Source organism: Cervus canadensis, chromosome 22, assembly GCF_019320065.1.
Source record: "Cervus canadensis isolate Bull #8, Minnesota chromosome 22, ASM1932006v1, whole genome shotgun sequence".
Classification (NCBI taxonomy): Eukaryota; Metazoa; Chordata; class Mammalia; order Artiodactyla; family Cervidae; genus Cervus; species Cervus canadensis.
The window spans coordinates 1,146,364-1,163,563 of record NC_057407.1 but is presented as its reverse complement, the minus strand read 5'-3'; the positions used below and the strand labels follow the sequence as shown (position 1 = coordinate 1,163,563).

General features: G+C 56.3%; 1 protein-coding gene and 1 long non-coding RNA gene across 2 annotated transcripts in view; one reads left to right on the top strand and one right to left on the bottom strand.

Moving 5' to 3' along the window:
* The first annotated feature begins 5,578 nt into the window (after positions 1-5,578).
* LOC122424681 lies at positions 5,579-17,022 on the top strand. The gene is made up of 3 exons (XR_006264497.1): positions 5,579-6,290; positions 15,928-15,933; positions 17,012-17,022. It is a non-coding gene; the product is annotated as an uncharacterized LOC122424681 (long non-coding RNA).
* The window catches only part of KBTBD12 (kelch repeat and BTB domain containing 12), a 55,629-nt gene continuing 53,150 nt past the window's right edge, over positions 14,722-17,200 (bottom strand). The window contains exon 6 of the mRNA XM_043442745.1: positions 14,722-15,525. Within this exon, the coding sequence (XP_043298680.1) occupies positions 15,344-15,525 (182 nt within the window). The 3' untranslated portion in view covers positions 14,722-15,343. The remainder of the gene's footprint in view (positions 15,526-17,200) is intronic.

The following is a 17,200-nucleotide window of genomic DNA, read 5'->3' as shown; positions in this document are numbered from 1 at the left end:
ATCTTAAGGGCAGTCGTGCAAAGCCATCTATCTGCACCTTGTGTGCATTCAAGGCTCACTAATGGTCTGTTAGGAGTTAACTTGGATAGTAAATTTCAGAGGGGTGGCGGGACAGAGAGCTATGTCTGCGAACAGACCCTTGATAATCAAGGCAGCTCCCAGAGTCAGCTCTTTCAAGCCGCTCCCCGCACTAAGGGTACCCTGACGTTGGGCTTAGACCAAGACTAAGTCAGCTGTTGTAAATATGGACAGAGTTAAGTCAGGTCTAGAGACTTAAACATTTCCCTGGTGGCTCAGTGGTAAAGAATCTGCCTGCCCACGCAGGAGGTGAGGGTTCAATCCATGGGTTGGGAAGATTCCCCTTGAGAGGGAAATGGCAATCCAGTGTTTTGCCTGGGAAATCCCACGGACAGAGGAGCGTGGCAAGCTACAGTCCAAAGAGTCAAACGCTACTGAGCAACTACACACGCGTGCACGTGAGAACACTGTCTTACCAAATAGAGAATATCAATAAAAAAATAGAAATTGGGAGTAAAAATATAACTGAAGTGGGAAAAAGTCACTTAAGGGCTTAACAGACTTCACTAAGCAGGAGGGAGAATCCAGCCTTACGGGCAGGTCAGTTGAGATGATCTGAAGGCAAAGGAGAGCAAGCAGAGGCGGTGCATGGTGGTGGCTGGTCCTGAGGGCAGTGAGAGTGAAGAAGGACTCGGTCTGCTGCCTTGGTCTCTCCTGAGGGCCGTAAGGTGTATTTTGTGTGTGGTCAGGTTCCTGTCATCCCACAGCGTGTCACTGGCCACGGGATGAACTGGCCTCCGCAGCGTCCTGCTAGGATGTCTGTTACTGGCGGGCATCATGTTGCAGACAGCCCCTTGGGTTGTGTGTAGTTACCTTCTTGACCGTCTCTGTGACACCTGCATCCCCTCTCAGAAACCACATTTAAAGTAAACGATTTCAGTCTCATTTACGTAGAAGCAAATCATTACTAACAGGTCACTCGTTACACTTTACTGCAGTCTAGTCACATAAGTTTATGGTTTGTTTTTTTTTTAATAACATGACACAAATACTATTCTTCTGGAAATAAACTTACTAGAAACTGTTCTTCCATGTTGGATAAATGAAATGTATGCACAGGGATGACTCATAGTTCCAGAACTGTTTTGAGGAACTATGGGACCAACTTGGATCTGTCTCCTAGGGGTTCAGCTTGGATGGGCAAGAAAGCCAGAGGGTGGACACTGTTGTAGCCACGCCTTCCGGGAAGCAAACTCACTCAGAAGGATGACGCAGACAGTGGAGTGCAGTTTATTACACCCGCGGGCCCAAGGCAGAGTCTGCTCTTAGCCAAGGGCCCCGCACAGTTTTTGTGAAAACCTTATATACTGTGTGTACGTGCCCAAACCCACCTCCCCAAATTCCCTGAAACTAGTCTGAACAAAGGAAAAGAAAGATACAATCAAAGTTAACCCCTGATTCAGATGCCTGAAGCCTAGGTGGTAACAGCGGACAGTTATCAATAGACCTGTGGTCCTACCCCAATAAGCGTAATGGAATGCATGATTCTACTTGATCACACAGATAATGAGGGTATTCTTTTTGGCAGAGGGTCTAGGTACGAGCCCTGGGGCTCTTCCTTCCCGGGGCCTGGTTTTCCAGTTGGTGTATCGTTTCCAGAGATACTGGGCATAGAGCTCAGAGTCCACAGTCTGGCCCAAGATGGAGCCCTGCTTTCAAGATGGAGCCTGTTCCATTTCCTCCGGCATGAACAACAGAACAGTCGATGAACGCTGAGTAAGACAGCAGTTAATATCATCGGGAGGGATCATCATCATTTGAGGGTGGCAGGTTAAGTGGCAAGTTCAGGGCCAGTGCAAGAGAGGAAACTGCCTACAAGCTCATGAAATCCAAGACTTGGTTGAGCGACTGGCCTGCAGGGCGGGTGTTGCCGTTGTTGCAGCTGGGCCTCACGACACCTAAAACCAGGTGCCAAGAGCCACCCTTTCTCACTGTTGTGTGCTTCTGCTCGTAAACCGCATTCTGCCCGACTGCACTGCCTTCTTTCATAAAGCGGGAAAAATAAGCGTCCTAACGTAGAAGTGTCAACTCTCACGTGGGCTCACAAGTGCAGGTGAGTCCTGGGGCCTTGTGAACGAGTGAAGCGATCTTGGGTGTGCAGTGTGGGGTGCTGGGGCAGAGTGAATCAGGGTTCAGCCTGACTCACCCCAGCCTGGTGCCAGCGAGGGACGTCAGCCCAGGCTTTCAGGTTTTCTGAGAGGCCCGGCATCTCGGGCTGGCCCCACCCAGGAGGGCAGCAGGGCCCTCGCAAGCCTGCTCGGGCTTGTGGTTCTGAGGCGTCTTCTCCCCCGCGGCAGTCACTGGGCTCGGGGTGAGGGGGACGTCGGGTCCAGCCAGGCTCTGGGTCTCACCAGGGAGGAGGGAGGAGACGGTGACGGGGTGGAGGTGAGCAGAGCAGTGTCTTCTTGCTGAGACGGGGTCTCAGCAAACATGATGCCCCTGTTCTGATTATAAAGTAACTCAGGGCATTAGAGGTGTTAGAAGATGCGTAAATGCACAGACAAGTGATGGAAAATCTCCCGTCTGGAAAGAAGGTCGGTTTCTTGTCTCTGTTCCGCACCTGTTTGTAATGTAATCGCGACCACATGTCTTTTTATGTAATGCTTTTACATCTTAAATCATTTTTTATTTTCAAAAGTTTTGATATTTAGATAAGTATTTTCAATGTTACTGTGTACTATTTTCCTTGTATTACTAACATTTTTTCCCCATAAACCACATTTGAATATTCTGCTCTTGGGAGGTGCCTCCAGGGAGTTATATAGTCGTGTTACAGCCACGGTGTTATATAGCGATTTCCCTGAAGTTAGGGGTTTAGAGTCTTCACTGTTTTTTTTTTTCCTGTTACAAATCACACTGGGATGAATCTCTTCATGACCAAAATGTTGCCTACATACCCTCTTATTATTTCTTTGGGATAGAATTCCGGGAGTGGGAGTTTCTGGGTGGATCAGCAGCTGCAAACATTTTCCCAGTCCTGGGCGTGTGTTGCTATGTTTCTTGAAGACGAGCTGCACCTGGTTTGACTCTGAAGCAGGGGATAATTTTAAACACGAAAAGCCGGTGTTCTCAGCTGGAATGGAAGAGGGCTGTGTGCGGGCCTCTCGGGATGCAGGCTGACCTGGCCTGCAGGACTGGCCATATCGCCTGGAATATTCCCACCCTGTCCCACGCCTCCCCCGTGCCTGGCACCTGTGGGTTCCTGCAGGCGGGTGTCATCCTTACCTGGGCGACGTTGCTCCCCACGCGTTCCAGCCCCCTGAAGCCCGCCAGTGTTCCCGACCCTTCCGAGTTGGTCCCCGGCCAGGGTCCTCCTGCCCTGGGAGGTTGGAGCCCACAGGACGAGAGTGAGTCAGTTCAGAAGCAAAGGAAGCCTTTGCCTTAAGAAGGGACAGCGTGAGCCAGAGCCCGCGTTCCCTGGCCGGCCGTTCTTGCGAGAGGGGGGCCTGTGGCGCGGGGTCTGCGCCCCAGCATCACACGGCGCGGTCGGTGGACACCAGGACCTCTTCTGAGGGGACAGATGCGTGGGCCCTGCATGCGGCTTCCTGCTGCCAGGTGAAACTGGGCTAAGCATGAAGGAGAGAAAAAAGTTGGAGCTTTTTAATTACCAGGTCCTACTGGTATTTCCCGGGAGTTGGGTGACGGCAGCGGGCTGTGGCCCAGGGAGCCCCTGACCCTCCGCTGGCCCCCCGAGCGCAGGGGCTGCTCCCGGCACCTTCTGTGGGGGCGTCGGGGCTCCACTGGCCTCCCGACGGGGCTGGGTTCCAGGGGAGAGGTGCCCCGAGGTGCGGGCTGGCTCAGCCTCCAGTCTGGGTACTGCCCTGCCCCTGGGCTCCGAGAAGCTTCAAGCAATGGGCACCGGAGGCTTCGGGGCGCGTCTGCTGAGGGAGTCGGGCCCTGGGAGCTGGAGGGCTGGGGCAGCACAGCGTCCCGCGCCGCTTCTCCGTCCTGAGTGGCCGGGCTCCGGGGGTTGGTTGGGGGCCGGGTCAGCTGCTCTGCCTTGCCCGTCTCCTCTCCGAACCCAGTTTGCTCCCGGTAGGAGGTGGGGCCACCCAGGGAAGTGCTGAAGACCAAAAGGGGCGCGTGCGTTCTTGTGCAGGAGTGACTTTGACCCAAGGGGGCCTGACGCCAGGCGCCCCGCGGGGAGAAAGGGTCCCCGAGTGCCGGCGGCTCCCAGTGGGTAGGTCCAGGCCCGTGGGGCGGGGCTCACCTTCCACCTTCGAGACCCGCCGGGGCCTCGGTGCTCAGCCCAGGGTGTTGGAGGAGCCCCGTCGTCAGGATTCTGAGCTCAGGCTCTGGACTCAGAAGGCGCAGCTTCAAGCCCAGTTCTCTGACGGACCCTGGAACCAAGGGCAGGTAGCCTAGCCTGAGTCGTGCTCACCGGAGCGGTGTCCAGCGCTGAGCACTCAGGGAGGGGAGGTGTGTGACGCACTCACCGGGTGCTTCCTCAGGCGTCCATCGGCTCAGGAGTTGATGGAAAGGAAAATCAGGGTCACCCTCTGGCTTCACAAACCTGCTCCGCGTCTCGCTTCCTGCCGTGTTTGTCGAGTCCTCATTTTCCCAATTCCTGGAAATCCGAACCCCCCTCGTTGCTCTGTTGTGGTCCTCACATCGGCATCCACCGCTGACCTCCGCAGCGCCTTCTGGCCCAGCGTCCACTGCCAGGACCCATCGCCCAGTGACTGCCCTCCCGCACTCCCGGGCGGCCCCATCCAGCCCACCCCCCCACAGGCTTCTAGAGCTCACGCGTCCTCCCCGGTGTCTGTACCACTTATGAGTAGGTCTGGCTGCTTGTTCCAGAAAACCCCGAATAACAGCAGCTCGGACACTTGGTTTCTCTGTCGGCGGCCAGGAGTCTGGAGGCGGCTGTCAGCGCGGCCGGCAGGCTCCGTGGCCTCAGAGGCCCAGGCGCCTCCTGCCGCCGCCCGTCGCCTGCGCCACCTCATCATCCAGCAGAGCTGCTCGGGCACCAGTCTTGCGCCTGCCTTCCAGCCAGCAGGTCGGAGGAAGGGAAAGGCACGCTCCTCCCTGCAGAGACCCTCTCCAGGGGCTGTGCACACACACCGTCCACGTAGCTCTCACAGGCTGGAATCCAGTCCCTCCTCACACGGGGGAGGCTGGGGCCTGCATCGCTGAGCCGAAGTAGGATACGCAGCAGGAAAAGCGTTCACACGCAGCTATACCTGCGTCCCCACGTCCAGGCCCGAGACGGGGAGCTCGGTGCCTCCACGGGCTCCCCCAGGCACGTGCCGCCCCAGCCTCTTGTGCAGACGTTCACACGCAGCTATACCTGCGTCCCCACGTCCAGGCCCGAGACGGGGAGCTCGGTGCCTCCACGGGCTCCCCCAGGCACGTGCCGCCCCAGCCTCTTGTGCAGACCTCTGCACATTCTGGAGCTCCGCGTGCACGGAGGCAGGCCGCGTGGGGCCCTTCGTGTCTGTGAGAGGCGTCCGTGCGGCTGTGTGCGCAGTGACGGCTCTCTGAGCGCTCGTCTCGGCTGTGTGCGCTTCCTCTCGCTGCGGCGGGCAGGGGCTACTGCGGTCGCCGCGCGGGCCTGTCACTGTGGCTGCGCCTGTCTTGGTCCCGGGCCCGGGAGCACAGGCTCGGCTGCTCCGCGGCCCGTGGGGTCCGCTGCTCTGGCTGGTGGGTTCTTTTCCCGCTGAGCCACCAGCGGAGCCCCCCAAATTCCACCTTTCTTCCCGGACGGCCGCACAGCGTGTGACGAACGCGTGCAGTCCCTCAGCCACCACCGTAGTGAAGCCAACAAGAGTTGGGTCCAGTGTGCCTCTGTGGTCAGCGCCCCCGCCAGCCCCCTGTCCCGGCTCCTGCCGGCCACAGAGGGGTTTTCTGTCCCCGCGGTTTTACCTTCTCCACGCCTCCATACGAACGGGACCGTGTCGGCTCTGCGGCTGGGTCCTCCGGCCCGGCCGACGCCCGGCTCACCGCGTTGTTGGGGCCTGTCTGTGCCGAGCTTGCCGCCTCGTAGCTTTGCAGACGCACCAGCTGCATCCGAGAATCCCAGGTGCTCTGCAGCCTCAGCGGCAGCTGCTCGGGGCAGGTTTTTAATAAAATTTCAGTCTTTGTCGTGCGGCATCCCCCTGTGTGTGTCTCGCACGGAGGACGTTGCCTCACGGCGCCGTGCTGGCCTCTGCAGTAGGACAGCGTGCGTCAGCCACTCGTGTCCGTGGGCCCTGCCTCCGGGACCGGCCTGCGTGAGTCACTCAGTCGTGTCAGACTCTACGACCCCGTGGACTGTCGCCCACCAGGCTCCTCTGTCTGTGGGATTCTCCAGGCAAGAATACTGGAGTGGGACGCCAGTCCCTTCTCCAGGGGATCTTCCCGACCCAGGGGTCAAACCCAGGTCTTCCACATTGCAGGCAGAGTCTTTACCATCTGAGCCACCAGGGAAGTCCTTCAGTCTATATAACAGGCTCTAAGTTCTTATTGTGGTTTAAAATTGTATTTTCCTAGTGACTCAGTCTAGCCTCTTTTCATGCATTTTGCCATCGGTAGATGTTTTTTGTTTTTTGTGTTTTTTTTGGTTGACTATCTTTTTCAAAAATTTTGACTATTAAAACAATGGATTGTTTGGATTTTCTTACTGAATTTTGAGAAGTTCTGGCTAGAGATCCTTTATTATCAAAAGCAAGAGAGTTCCAGAAAAACATCTACTTTTGCTTTATTGACTGTGCTAAGCCTTTGACTGTGTGGATCATAACAAACTGGAAAATTCTTAAAGAGATGGGAATACCAGACCACCTCACCTGCCTCCTGAGAAATCTGTATGCAGGTCAAGAAGCAACAGTTAGAACTGGACATGGAACAACAGACTGGCTCCAAATCAGAAAAAAAGTACATCAAGGCTGTATATTGTCACCCTACTTGTTTAACTTATATGCAGAGTACATTATGCGAAATGCCGGGCTGGGTGAAACACAAGCTGGAATCAAGATTGCTGGGAGAAATATCAATAAGCTCAGACATGCAGATGCCACCACCCTTATGGCAGAAAGTGAAGAGGAACTAAAGATCCTCTTCATAAAGTGAAAGAGGAGAGTGAAAAAGTTGCTGTAAAACTCAACATTCAGAAAACTAACATCATGACATCTGGTCCCATCACTTCATGGAAAATAGATGAGGAAACAATGAGAGACTTTATTTTTCTGGGCTCCAAAATCACTGCAGGTGGTGACTGCAGCCACGAAATTAAAAGACGCTCCTTGGAAGGAAAGCTATGACCAACCTACTCAGTGTCCTGTCCAGGCCTCCTGGTCATTTCCCCAGATGTAGGGTTGCCTACAGGTACACTCCTGGGCGAAATTTAAGACACTGTCAACACTTTGGAAAACACGTCTGACTGTTCCTCAATGACTAGATGACTAATGATTAAATGTCAGAATTAAATGAGTGACTTATAGCTTAACGGTTAAACGTTGTTCCTATGAGCTGTCCCGCATGCTCAGTCACTCAGTCGTGCCCAGCTCCTTGTGACCCCATGGATTATAGCCTGCCAGGCTCCCGTGTCCGTGGTTTCCCCAGGCAAGAATACTGGAGTGGGCTGCCATGCCCTCCTCCAGGGGAATCTTCCTGACCCAGGGATTGAACCCGCAGCTCCTGTGTCTTCTGCATTGCAGGTATATTCTTCACCTGCTGACCCAGGAACTCCACGCTTAAATATAAGCCCCAAAGAATTGAAAACAGATGTTCAAACAGAAACTTGCCCAGGAATGTTCATAGCCCCACTATTCACATGAGGTAAAAAGAGGCGGCAGCCCAGCCAATTGGGAATAGATAAATAGGAAATTCCCTGGCAGCCCAGTGGTTCAGACTCTGGGCCTCCACTCCAGAGGGCTTGGGTTTGTCCTGGTCGGGGAAGTTGCACATGCCTTGGTGTGACTGAATAAAGATAAAAGGGATCCCTTCTTACGGCGGTAGCAGAAAGAAGTGAGGTGCTGACTCTTCCTACAACATGGCTGAGCCCTGAAAACATGGTGCTCAGCGAAAGGAGACAGTCCCAGGGGACCATGCTTGCGCCCGCTGTGGAGACAGAAGTCAGGCTAGTGTTTCCCGGGGGTGGGGATGGAGGAAGTGAAGGGGTGCCTGGGAAGTGTGTGTATGGGGGGGGGGTCTCTTTTTCTAACAAGCATAAGTAGGCTAATTTCAGCTCCTGTTTGTATCAGAGGACACAGGAGCGGAGATCTGCGGTTAGCAGTGAGGTCTGTTCATCCTAACGTCATAGTCCCAAGTGTCTCCTCCCTGTTATTTCCTTCTCTCCTTGGGATTTCATTTCAGGGTGATAAAAAGTGTCCTACACTTGGTGGTTATGGTTGCACAGCTCTGAATACACTGAATCACTGTGTATTTTCAGTGGGTGAGCATTGCGATGTGCAAATTTAATCTCAATAAAACCGCTACAAAGCTGCGCTGGCCCATTTCTTCTGCCGATGATCACTCGACTCCTCAGCAGAGGCTTGGTTTGTTTTCTTTGCTGGAAATTCTCCCTTTTGACGCCCACCGGAGTGGGCTTGGCAGAAGGTGTTTCTGGAAGCTGGGCGTACAGTTTAAGGGCTGTCGCAGCCTAGCATGTCTTCAGTCTCTGGACCCTGAACTCCTCCATCCCGCCCCCGCTCAGCTGTGCCCCCTGCTGACCGTCCTGGGGGCCGTTTGCGTGTCCCTGTGGCCTCCCTCCCCAAGCTGGGGTGATGAAAAGACACGCAGCAGTCTGATTGGGGACTCGGCCCTCTGCTTGCTTGGCTGAGGTGTAGGAACGGAATAAAACCTGCAGGACGAGGGTGGGAAGAGGAAAGGGGACTGCAGGTGGGTGGTGGGCAGCCGGGCGGAGGAGGCCAGCTTCAGGTCCCGGCAGCGCTGGGCTTTGGCTAAAAGAGCCTCGGCCACACGTCCCGTCCGTCTGCCGGCTGTAGGCCAGGCTGACCAGGCCAGGGGCGCAGGGACCAGGTCTGCAGGGGACGCCAGGCCTGCACTGGGTGGCTGGGGCCTGGTGGGCCTTCTTGGGGTCCTAGGGGATGGACGGGAGGGGCCGGGGGGACCCCCTCTCCCCACAGGAGGGTCTGGGTAGGGGTGGGGTGAGCTGGAGGGCAGGGGCTGGGGTAGAGGGAGGTGGCTGCCCTGGAAGATCCAGTCTCAGGCCTTCTCCTGGACTAACCGACGCAGAGCCTCTGGGCTGGGGCCCAGGTCCCTAGGTTGCCCACTCCCGAGCGATTTCTGTAACCCTAGAGGCCTCAGTGACAGACTTGCACTTTTAAAGGATGTGTAAAACACCACCCCCCCACCAGAAACCAGCAAAGACTGTAACTCAGACCATCTAGCCATTCAGCTCTTGATGCAGGGAGTTTGCTTATTACTGCTGTAAACCCTGAAGTGTGGGACCCCGCCCACCGAGTGCTTCCTCAGGTTCCAGCCTCCTCTGCCCGATTGTCCGAGAAAGGCTGGTCTTTCAGGTGTAAAGGGAAGTGAGCTCGGGTTGGATGAAAGGAAAGTTGCGTGTGCCCCGTGGGGACCTGTCCTGGACACGGACGGGAGGGGTAAGGTGGCTGAAAAGCAGCCTCTGTGTGGGGTGCACCTGTCGTCGCTGGCGGCCCTGGGAGGGGCCCACGTGGCGGGGGCTCAGGTCAGCTCCCCGACTCGCCGCCCTGCCCCCACCCTCGGAGCCAGGGCGTCTGCCCAGCCTCGAAGCTCCGGTGTCCACCTTGCCCCCTGCCTGGCTCATCGCAGCCCCCGGATGACTCCCTGGAGGACTGACTCCCTCACATCTCTCGACAGGGTCGGTCTGAGCGTCTGTCTGACACCAACATGAACAAAAGCAGCAAGTTGAGTGACCAAGGCCACACGCTGACTAGTGGGCGCCAGGCCGGGTCAGTCCAGGGAGCTCTCGCCGTGTGGGGCTCACTCCAAACAAGGTTTGAGAAATGCTGTAACCAAATTATTACAAAATGTGTGGTAAAAGTAAAAGGAAGTATAGAGAAATGGGTAAAAGATGCCATGGGAACCCGATGCTGGGAAAGATTGAAGGCAGGAGGAGAAGGGGACGACAGAGGATGAGATGGTTGGATGCCACCACTGACTCAATGGACATGAGTTTGAGCAAGCTCCGGGAGTTGGTGATGGACAGGGAGGCCTGGCGTGCTGCAGCCCATGGGGTCGCAGAGAGTCAGGCACGACTGAGCGACTGAACTGAAACACCCAGGACAGACAGATACTACCCCGTGTTGCACGTGGCGTGGATCAGAGTCACTGAGGCCTGGGACGCTCGGAGGGCACTGAGCCCACAGAGCCGCCCCCCCTGCGTCCTGTACCCCTCCCTCCGGGCTGCCAGCCAGGTCACGGAGTCCTCCCCCAGACTGTTGTTATTCTGTTTCACGAGGCCCTGTCTCTGAGTCACGTGGGGCACTCTGTGTGTGTGTGTGTGTGTTTCCAGCCGACCACATGATGTTGTGTGTGTGTGTGTGTTTCCAGCCGACCACATGATGTTGTGTGTGTGTGTGTGTGTTTCCAGCCGACCACATGATGTTGTGCACAATTTCTGGTTTGCTGCCTGTCTGCACTGGGCGCTGTATTTCCGAGGTCCCCCCCTGCCCCCCACCTCGAAGACGCGTGCCTGCTCTTTTTTTTTTTTTTTTAAGGTAGAAACAGAGAGGATGTTTACTTATGTGCAGAACAGCTCTGAAAGTTTACAAAAGAATTTAGTAGTCATAGTTGCCTTTGGGGAGTAAACTAGAAATCTGCTATGAAGAGAACCTTACTTTTCTGCTGAACATCCTATTAAAAATGTTACATTTTCCCTGCCAGGTACATGTATTACTTTTAGCTTTCAAAAAGTTAATGGACTTTTAAGAAACAACCATAGCAAAATAGCAAGGTGCTGTTAGAAAAAGAAAAGGCAGGAAGGGGAAATGGGCTGTTTATGGCTAAAACTGGGGAAGGAGGTGGGTGAATTTTCTAACTTGTTTCTCCCTTGAGCCATTTCGCATTGTCTCTCCTTAATTTGTGGTTTATTTGTCAACACTGTTTTTCTTTCACCTCACAATCCCCTTTGCCCAGCTGTCCCTTCGCCTCCTGGAAAAGGAAGTGCTGATAAATGAAAACAGAGTGTTACAGAGGAAGAAACCCTTAGAATGGCCCCAAAATTCAGGACACTGGAAAACAGGTCTTGGTGCTCAGTCACTCAATCATGACTGACTCTTTGTGACCCCATGGACTGTAGCCCGCCAGGCTCCTCCGTCCATGGAATTTTCCAGGCAAGAACACTGGAGTGGGTTGCCATTTCCTTCTCCAGTGTGCCTGCTCTGATCCGCTTCACTTCTGTGGTGTTTGCAAGCAGGACCGTGCCTGGACACTTGTGCATTCTCCTGTCGCCCCTGGGCGCTGGGTCACTTCCAGATGGTCACATCGCAGAAACCCTGCTGTCAGCGTGAGCCCAGGCCACTGGGCTCTGCCTCCGGGGGTGGGGGCCACCCGGTGACACCACGCCGATCCCCATGGGGGCTGCTCGGCCCCGCCTGCACGTCCACCACGGGGGGCCAGCCCGGCACCCCCGGGGGTTGCCCGCGCTCTGGCCCGCTCGGCGTGAAGTGGCCGCTCCTCCCGGGTGGACTTGCTCCCCGAATCCAAGCGGATGAGCTCTTGTTCCTGGTTTCCTGGCCCCTCCAGGCTCCCTTTCTGTGAAGCCTGCTCATCCCTTTCCCTGTTCTCCCAGGTTTTTTTTTTTTTTTTTTCTCATCCCCGGTGCGGGCTGTCTCCCTGGGGGTCCGAGCTGCTCCTGGGCCCAGCCGTCCAGGCGGTGTCCCCAGCAGGCGGCCCCGCGGCCCTCCGAGAGGGGGCGAGTCCTGCCTGGCATCCCGGCTCCGGCTGCGGCCTCGCTGTGGGAACGCTGCCCGGTGCCGCCGCCAGGGGGAGCAGCTGCTCCACGGACCGCTCGTCCCCGCCGCTCGAGGCTCCAGGACCCGCCAGCCCAGCCCCGGAGGGCGCGGGGCAGGCGGGCACCCCAGGAGGGAACGGCCGGACAGCCCGCGGAGTCGGCCCGCCCAGCGCGGCCAGGGTGGCCCCCTGCCTCACCCCGCCCGCCACGCCCTTCCCGAGCGGGGCCTGGGCACAGACAGCCCCTTCTGTCCGCCCCCCACTGCCCCTGCAGTTAGGGTCACTTTGCTCCAGGAAGCGAGTCACCGCAGGACGCCTCGGGGGTAGTGCCAGCCTCCTCCTTTGAGTCCCCGGGCCCTTGTTAGAGCCAACTGGAGGTCGCCCCGCAGGCGAGGGGGCCTGTCTCTCGCTGTCCCCGCGACCTCGACCCCAGACTCCGGGGGTCCAGGCTGCGCCCCCCGCCCCGCCTTGGGGCACTGGCCGCAGCAGCCGCTCATCTCAGGCACCCGCAGTCTCTGCGGCTCTGGGGCCTCAGCCCGGAGAGCGCCTGTCTCTCCCTCTGCTCGCTGGGGTCTTCTGTGATCGGCCCGTCTCCTCTGGGGCTTCGGCTGCTCTGGGGACGGGACCACCTCCTGTCCTTGGCCACCCCCATGTCCTGGCCCCTGGGCCTGTCTCCTGATATCCCGGAAGACGGTCCTCCCTAACTCTGATTCCCGCCTGGGGAGTCCTAGCACCGCCCCCCCTCAAATGAAAGCTGCCCTAAATCACAGTAGGAGAAACAAAGTGGGAGCAATATTTTATCAGTGAGATCTTATTTAATGATTCATTGTAAAGCGGTTGCTCACTATAAAGTCAGTCAGTGAGAACGATGATGCTTCAGCGCCCAGATCACTCCCCCGGTCCCACCCTGTGCCCCCTGCCCAGCCCCAGACCATCCTGTCTCACACTGAAGAGAACCAGCAATGGTCCAGGTTTTATGAGTCTCCCCACTTCCCCCCCAACACACACTGGGACAGCCTTCAACTCAGGTGAGAACAGGGCAGACGGAAGCATTTGAGGCCGGATCGCTAACTCTGTCCAACAAGAGGAGCTTGCTCAGTCTCTTAAGTCGGGTCCCACTCTCTACGACCCCATGGACCGCAGTGCGCCAGGCTCCCCCGTCCTCCACTGTCTCCCAGAGCTCAAAGTCACGTCTAGATCCAACCAGTCCATCCTAAAGGAAATCAGTCCTGAATATTCGTTGGAAGGACTGATGCTGAAGCTGAAGCTCCAATCCTTTGGCTACCTGATGTGAAGAGCTGACTCCTTGGAAAAGACCCTGATGCTGGGAAAGATTGAGGGCAGGAGGAGAAGGGGACGACAGAGGGTGAGATGGTTGGATGGCATCACCGACTCAATGGACATGAGTTTCAGCAAACAGCCGGAGGGCAGAGTTACAAATAAGGGCCAGAGGAGCTGCACCAGGGCTGGGTTATCAGCCCTCCACCTGGACCTGGAGGGGCAGGGGGCCTGGGGATGGGGCTTTAGAGCATCTCAAAGCTGATGCCCATCCCTCCCTGGAGCCCCAAGTTCCCCTCCAAGGAGGGTGTTCTGGGCACCCTGCTTTGGGGGATGCTGACGACGATGATAATGAAAGTAGCAGCAGCCACAGAGTGTAGCCTATGATGCAGCTCGCAGGCGCTGTGCTCAGCGCTTTCTCCCTCATTTCCTTCCCTTCCTGCCAGGAGGAGAACAAGGCTTCGGAAAGGTAATGCTGCCAGGACCACACAGCATGCTGAGAGGCAGAGCTGGGACCTGGATGCCAAACCCGGCACCTCTAGAAAAGTGTGTGACCTGTCCACAGGGCACCCCAACCCCCCCAATCCAGGGGAACCTGGCAGCTTCCACCCTGGTCACGTGGGTGGAGCAGGGGCATCGCCAGGCTGGACACCCGAAGACCACATGGGTGCTGGGAGCCGCCGTGGCTGCCTGGGGTACACCTGCAAGGAGACGGGTATGACCTCGCCCTCTGAGAGTCTGGCCCACAGAGGACAACCCACCCTGGGTCTGACGGCCTTTCATGGTGACAGAAGCAAGTCTCCAGCTAGCTCCAGCTTCCACGGACTGGCCCCTCCTGCCCGGGTCAGCAGCTGGAATGTGGGGACATGGGGCACAGGCCGCCCAGTCCTGGGCTCCAAAATCACTGCAGACCGTGACCGCGGCCATGACATTAAAAGACACTTGATCCTGGGAAGAAAGGTTGTGATAAATCTAGACAGTGTATTAAAAAGCAGAGACATCACTTTACCAACTGCTCTCCCTCTGCTCGCTGGGGTCTTCTGTGATCGGGCCATCTCCTCTGGGGCTTCGGCTGCTCTGGGGACGGGACCACCTCCTGTCCTTGGCCACCCCCATGTCCTGGCCCCTGGGCCTGTCTCCTGACTAGGTCCATCTAGTCAGAGCTATGGTTTTCCCAGAAGTCATGTATGGATGTGAGAGTTGGACCATAAAGAAGGCTGAGCACCAAAGAACTGATGCTTTTGAACTGTGATGTTGGAGAAGACTCTTGAGAGTCCCTCAGACTGCAAGGAGATCCAACCAGTCAATACAAAGGAAATCAACCCTGAATATTCATTGGAAGGACTGATACTGAAGCTAAAGCTCCAATACTTTGGCCACCTGATGCGAAGAGCTGACTCCTTGGAAAAGACCCTGATGCTGGGAAAGATTGAAGGCAGGAGGAGAAGGGGATGACAGAGGATGAGATGGTTGGATGGCATCACTGACTCGATGGACATAAGTCTGAGCAAGCTCTGGGAGTTGGTGATGGACAGGGAGGCCTGGCGTGCCACAGTCCATGGGGTCGAAAAGAGTCGGACACGACTGAGTGACTGAACACCAACCAGTCACGTAGCCCTGCTCCAAAGCTGTCTCTGTCTACGCTGGTCTCCCCTGGGGAAGTTAGTGGGGATCCACTGACTATTCCTGCTTAAGTAAGAGTCTTGTGCACGTGAAGCCCTTGGGAAATTGGTGAAGGACAGTGAGCAGAATGCACTCCTGGGATGCAGTGCGCTTCCAGAAGCAGAGATGACGAGTGAAATAGAAGGGTGTCCAAGGGCTGTTCAAACAACATTCCTAAATTATATTTTGGGAGAAGGCTGTTTCCCGATGCTGCTCAACTGTGACTGAAGCGGGCAGCTCCGTCCTTATTCTCTGACCTCGGGGAAGACATTGCAAAGGCGGTGTCCCCTCTGTCTGCATACCCTACATCCCCTGCAGTGCCCAGCACTGCTTGGGGGCCACTACGCATGCACAGGCACGGGGCCCCGGTGACAGATGCACATGTGGACCCCCCACGCTCAGTGCCTCCTCCGCAGACACCACGGGAGGCCCCCCGGCGACGCTGGCCTCAGCACCCCCCGCCCTCCTCCACCAGATCCGATGGCGGGGGGATGAGGTCACGGGGGTTCATCCTGGCCACCAGGCAGACGTCATAGCTGTCGTGCATGAGGACGTCTACAGCTACAACGTTCCACTGGTTCTCCCAGGGGTCCAGCTCCAGGATCTCCTTGCAGATAACCTCGTGGCGATCTGAAAAGGAACAGAGAAGGACGGCACTGAACGCAGAGGTCGTTGCCGACGTTACACAGCTTCCTCTGGAAGGCAGCGTGCACCAAAAGTCAGCTACCAAGCAGGAACATCGCACTGCGGAAGACGCAGCGCTCCTGACATTTAAGGAACTAAGCAAGGCCGTGTGAGACCTCACATTCAGGCGTTATTCAGACATGCACGACTGAGTTGTACAGACACTGTGGAATGGCCCCACAGTCAAGCTATTCACCCCTCACCCCACACCTCTGTGTGTGTTGAGAACACTTAGCAAATCTCAGGTACACAGTACAGTGTTGTTTTCTTTCTTCTTTTCCTGGCCAAACGGCTTGTAGGATCTTAGTTCCCTGACCAGAGATTGAACCTGGGCCGCAGCTGGGAAAGCGCCCAGTCCTGACCACTGGACCGCCAGGGGCTCCCAGTACCGTCAGCTGCAGTCCCCAGCCAGGCCTTAGATCCCAGAACGCCCTCACCTTGGAGCTGGAGGTCTGGACCTTCCGACCAGCATCTCCCCATCTCCTGCCCCTCCCCACCGCCCGCCGAGTCCCCAGCACTCCCATCTCTACTGTCTGCCTCTGTGAGTTTGGTTATTTTGGAGTCCGTGTCTCAGTGAGACCACATGGGGATGGCTTTTCAGTCTGGACTGTCCCGCTTAGCACAACGCCCCCCAGGTTCACCCTTGTGTGCAGTCACGGCAGGCCCTTTGTGACCCCAGCGTCTGTAGCCCGCCAGGCTCCTCTGTCCACGGATTCTCCAGGCAAGAGCCCTGGCTGCTGTCTCCTCCTCCGGGGACCTTCCCGAGCCGCTGAGCGTGGACTTCTGCATCCCCTTCCTGTTTTTGGATTACTTGGATTTTTCTTTCTCTCTCCCTCTCTCTTTTTTGCTTCCCTGGGTCTCTATTGCGGTACGGGGGCTTGTCTAGTCACCCTCTTTTGGACCACAGACTCTAGACCAGCGGGCTCAGTAGTTGCAGCTCATGGGCTTAGCTGCTCTGAGGCATATGGGATCTTGGTTCCCCCATTAGGGATCCAACCCAAGTCCCCTGCGCTGGAAAGCAGATTCTCAGCCACTGGACCACCAGGGAAGTCCCTGGACTGCTTGAATATTTTAAATATCCCAGTTTAATTTATCTTGAGCTTTTAAGCATGCTTTTTTTTCTAATTTTTTTTATTAAGCATACTTCTCTGTACAGCTATTTTTCAGTAGTTGTTCTAAGGATTGCAGCACCTTTGAACAGACTGTTTGCATTTATGCCTCATCCCGTAGGTGGAGGCGGGAGCTCCCCTCTCTGCATCTAGACCCTCAGCCTACCGACCCCTTTCCACTTAACTGTCGCCTCAGGAGACGGCCTCTCGGTGTGACACTGACCGCTCTGAGGACACGATCAGACAACGCTCGTTTTCCTTCCTGTCGGCTGCCGTCCACGTGCGCGAGAACGAGAGCGGGAAACCTCGTCCATCACCTTTAGCCGGGTCTTCACCGTTTTCCTGTTTCTCCTTCTCCTCTAGGACATCGTCTCAGCGATACCGTTGCCCTTCGTCTAGAGAGGTTTCCTCCTCTCTCTCTCTTTAAAGCAGGTCTGCTGGCAGTGCATTCTCTTAGCTTTCCTCCGCCTGAGACAGTGTGGTGGTCATTTTGCCCTCGATTCTGGAGGGTG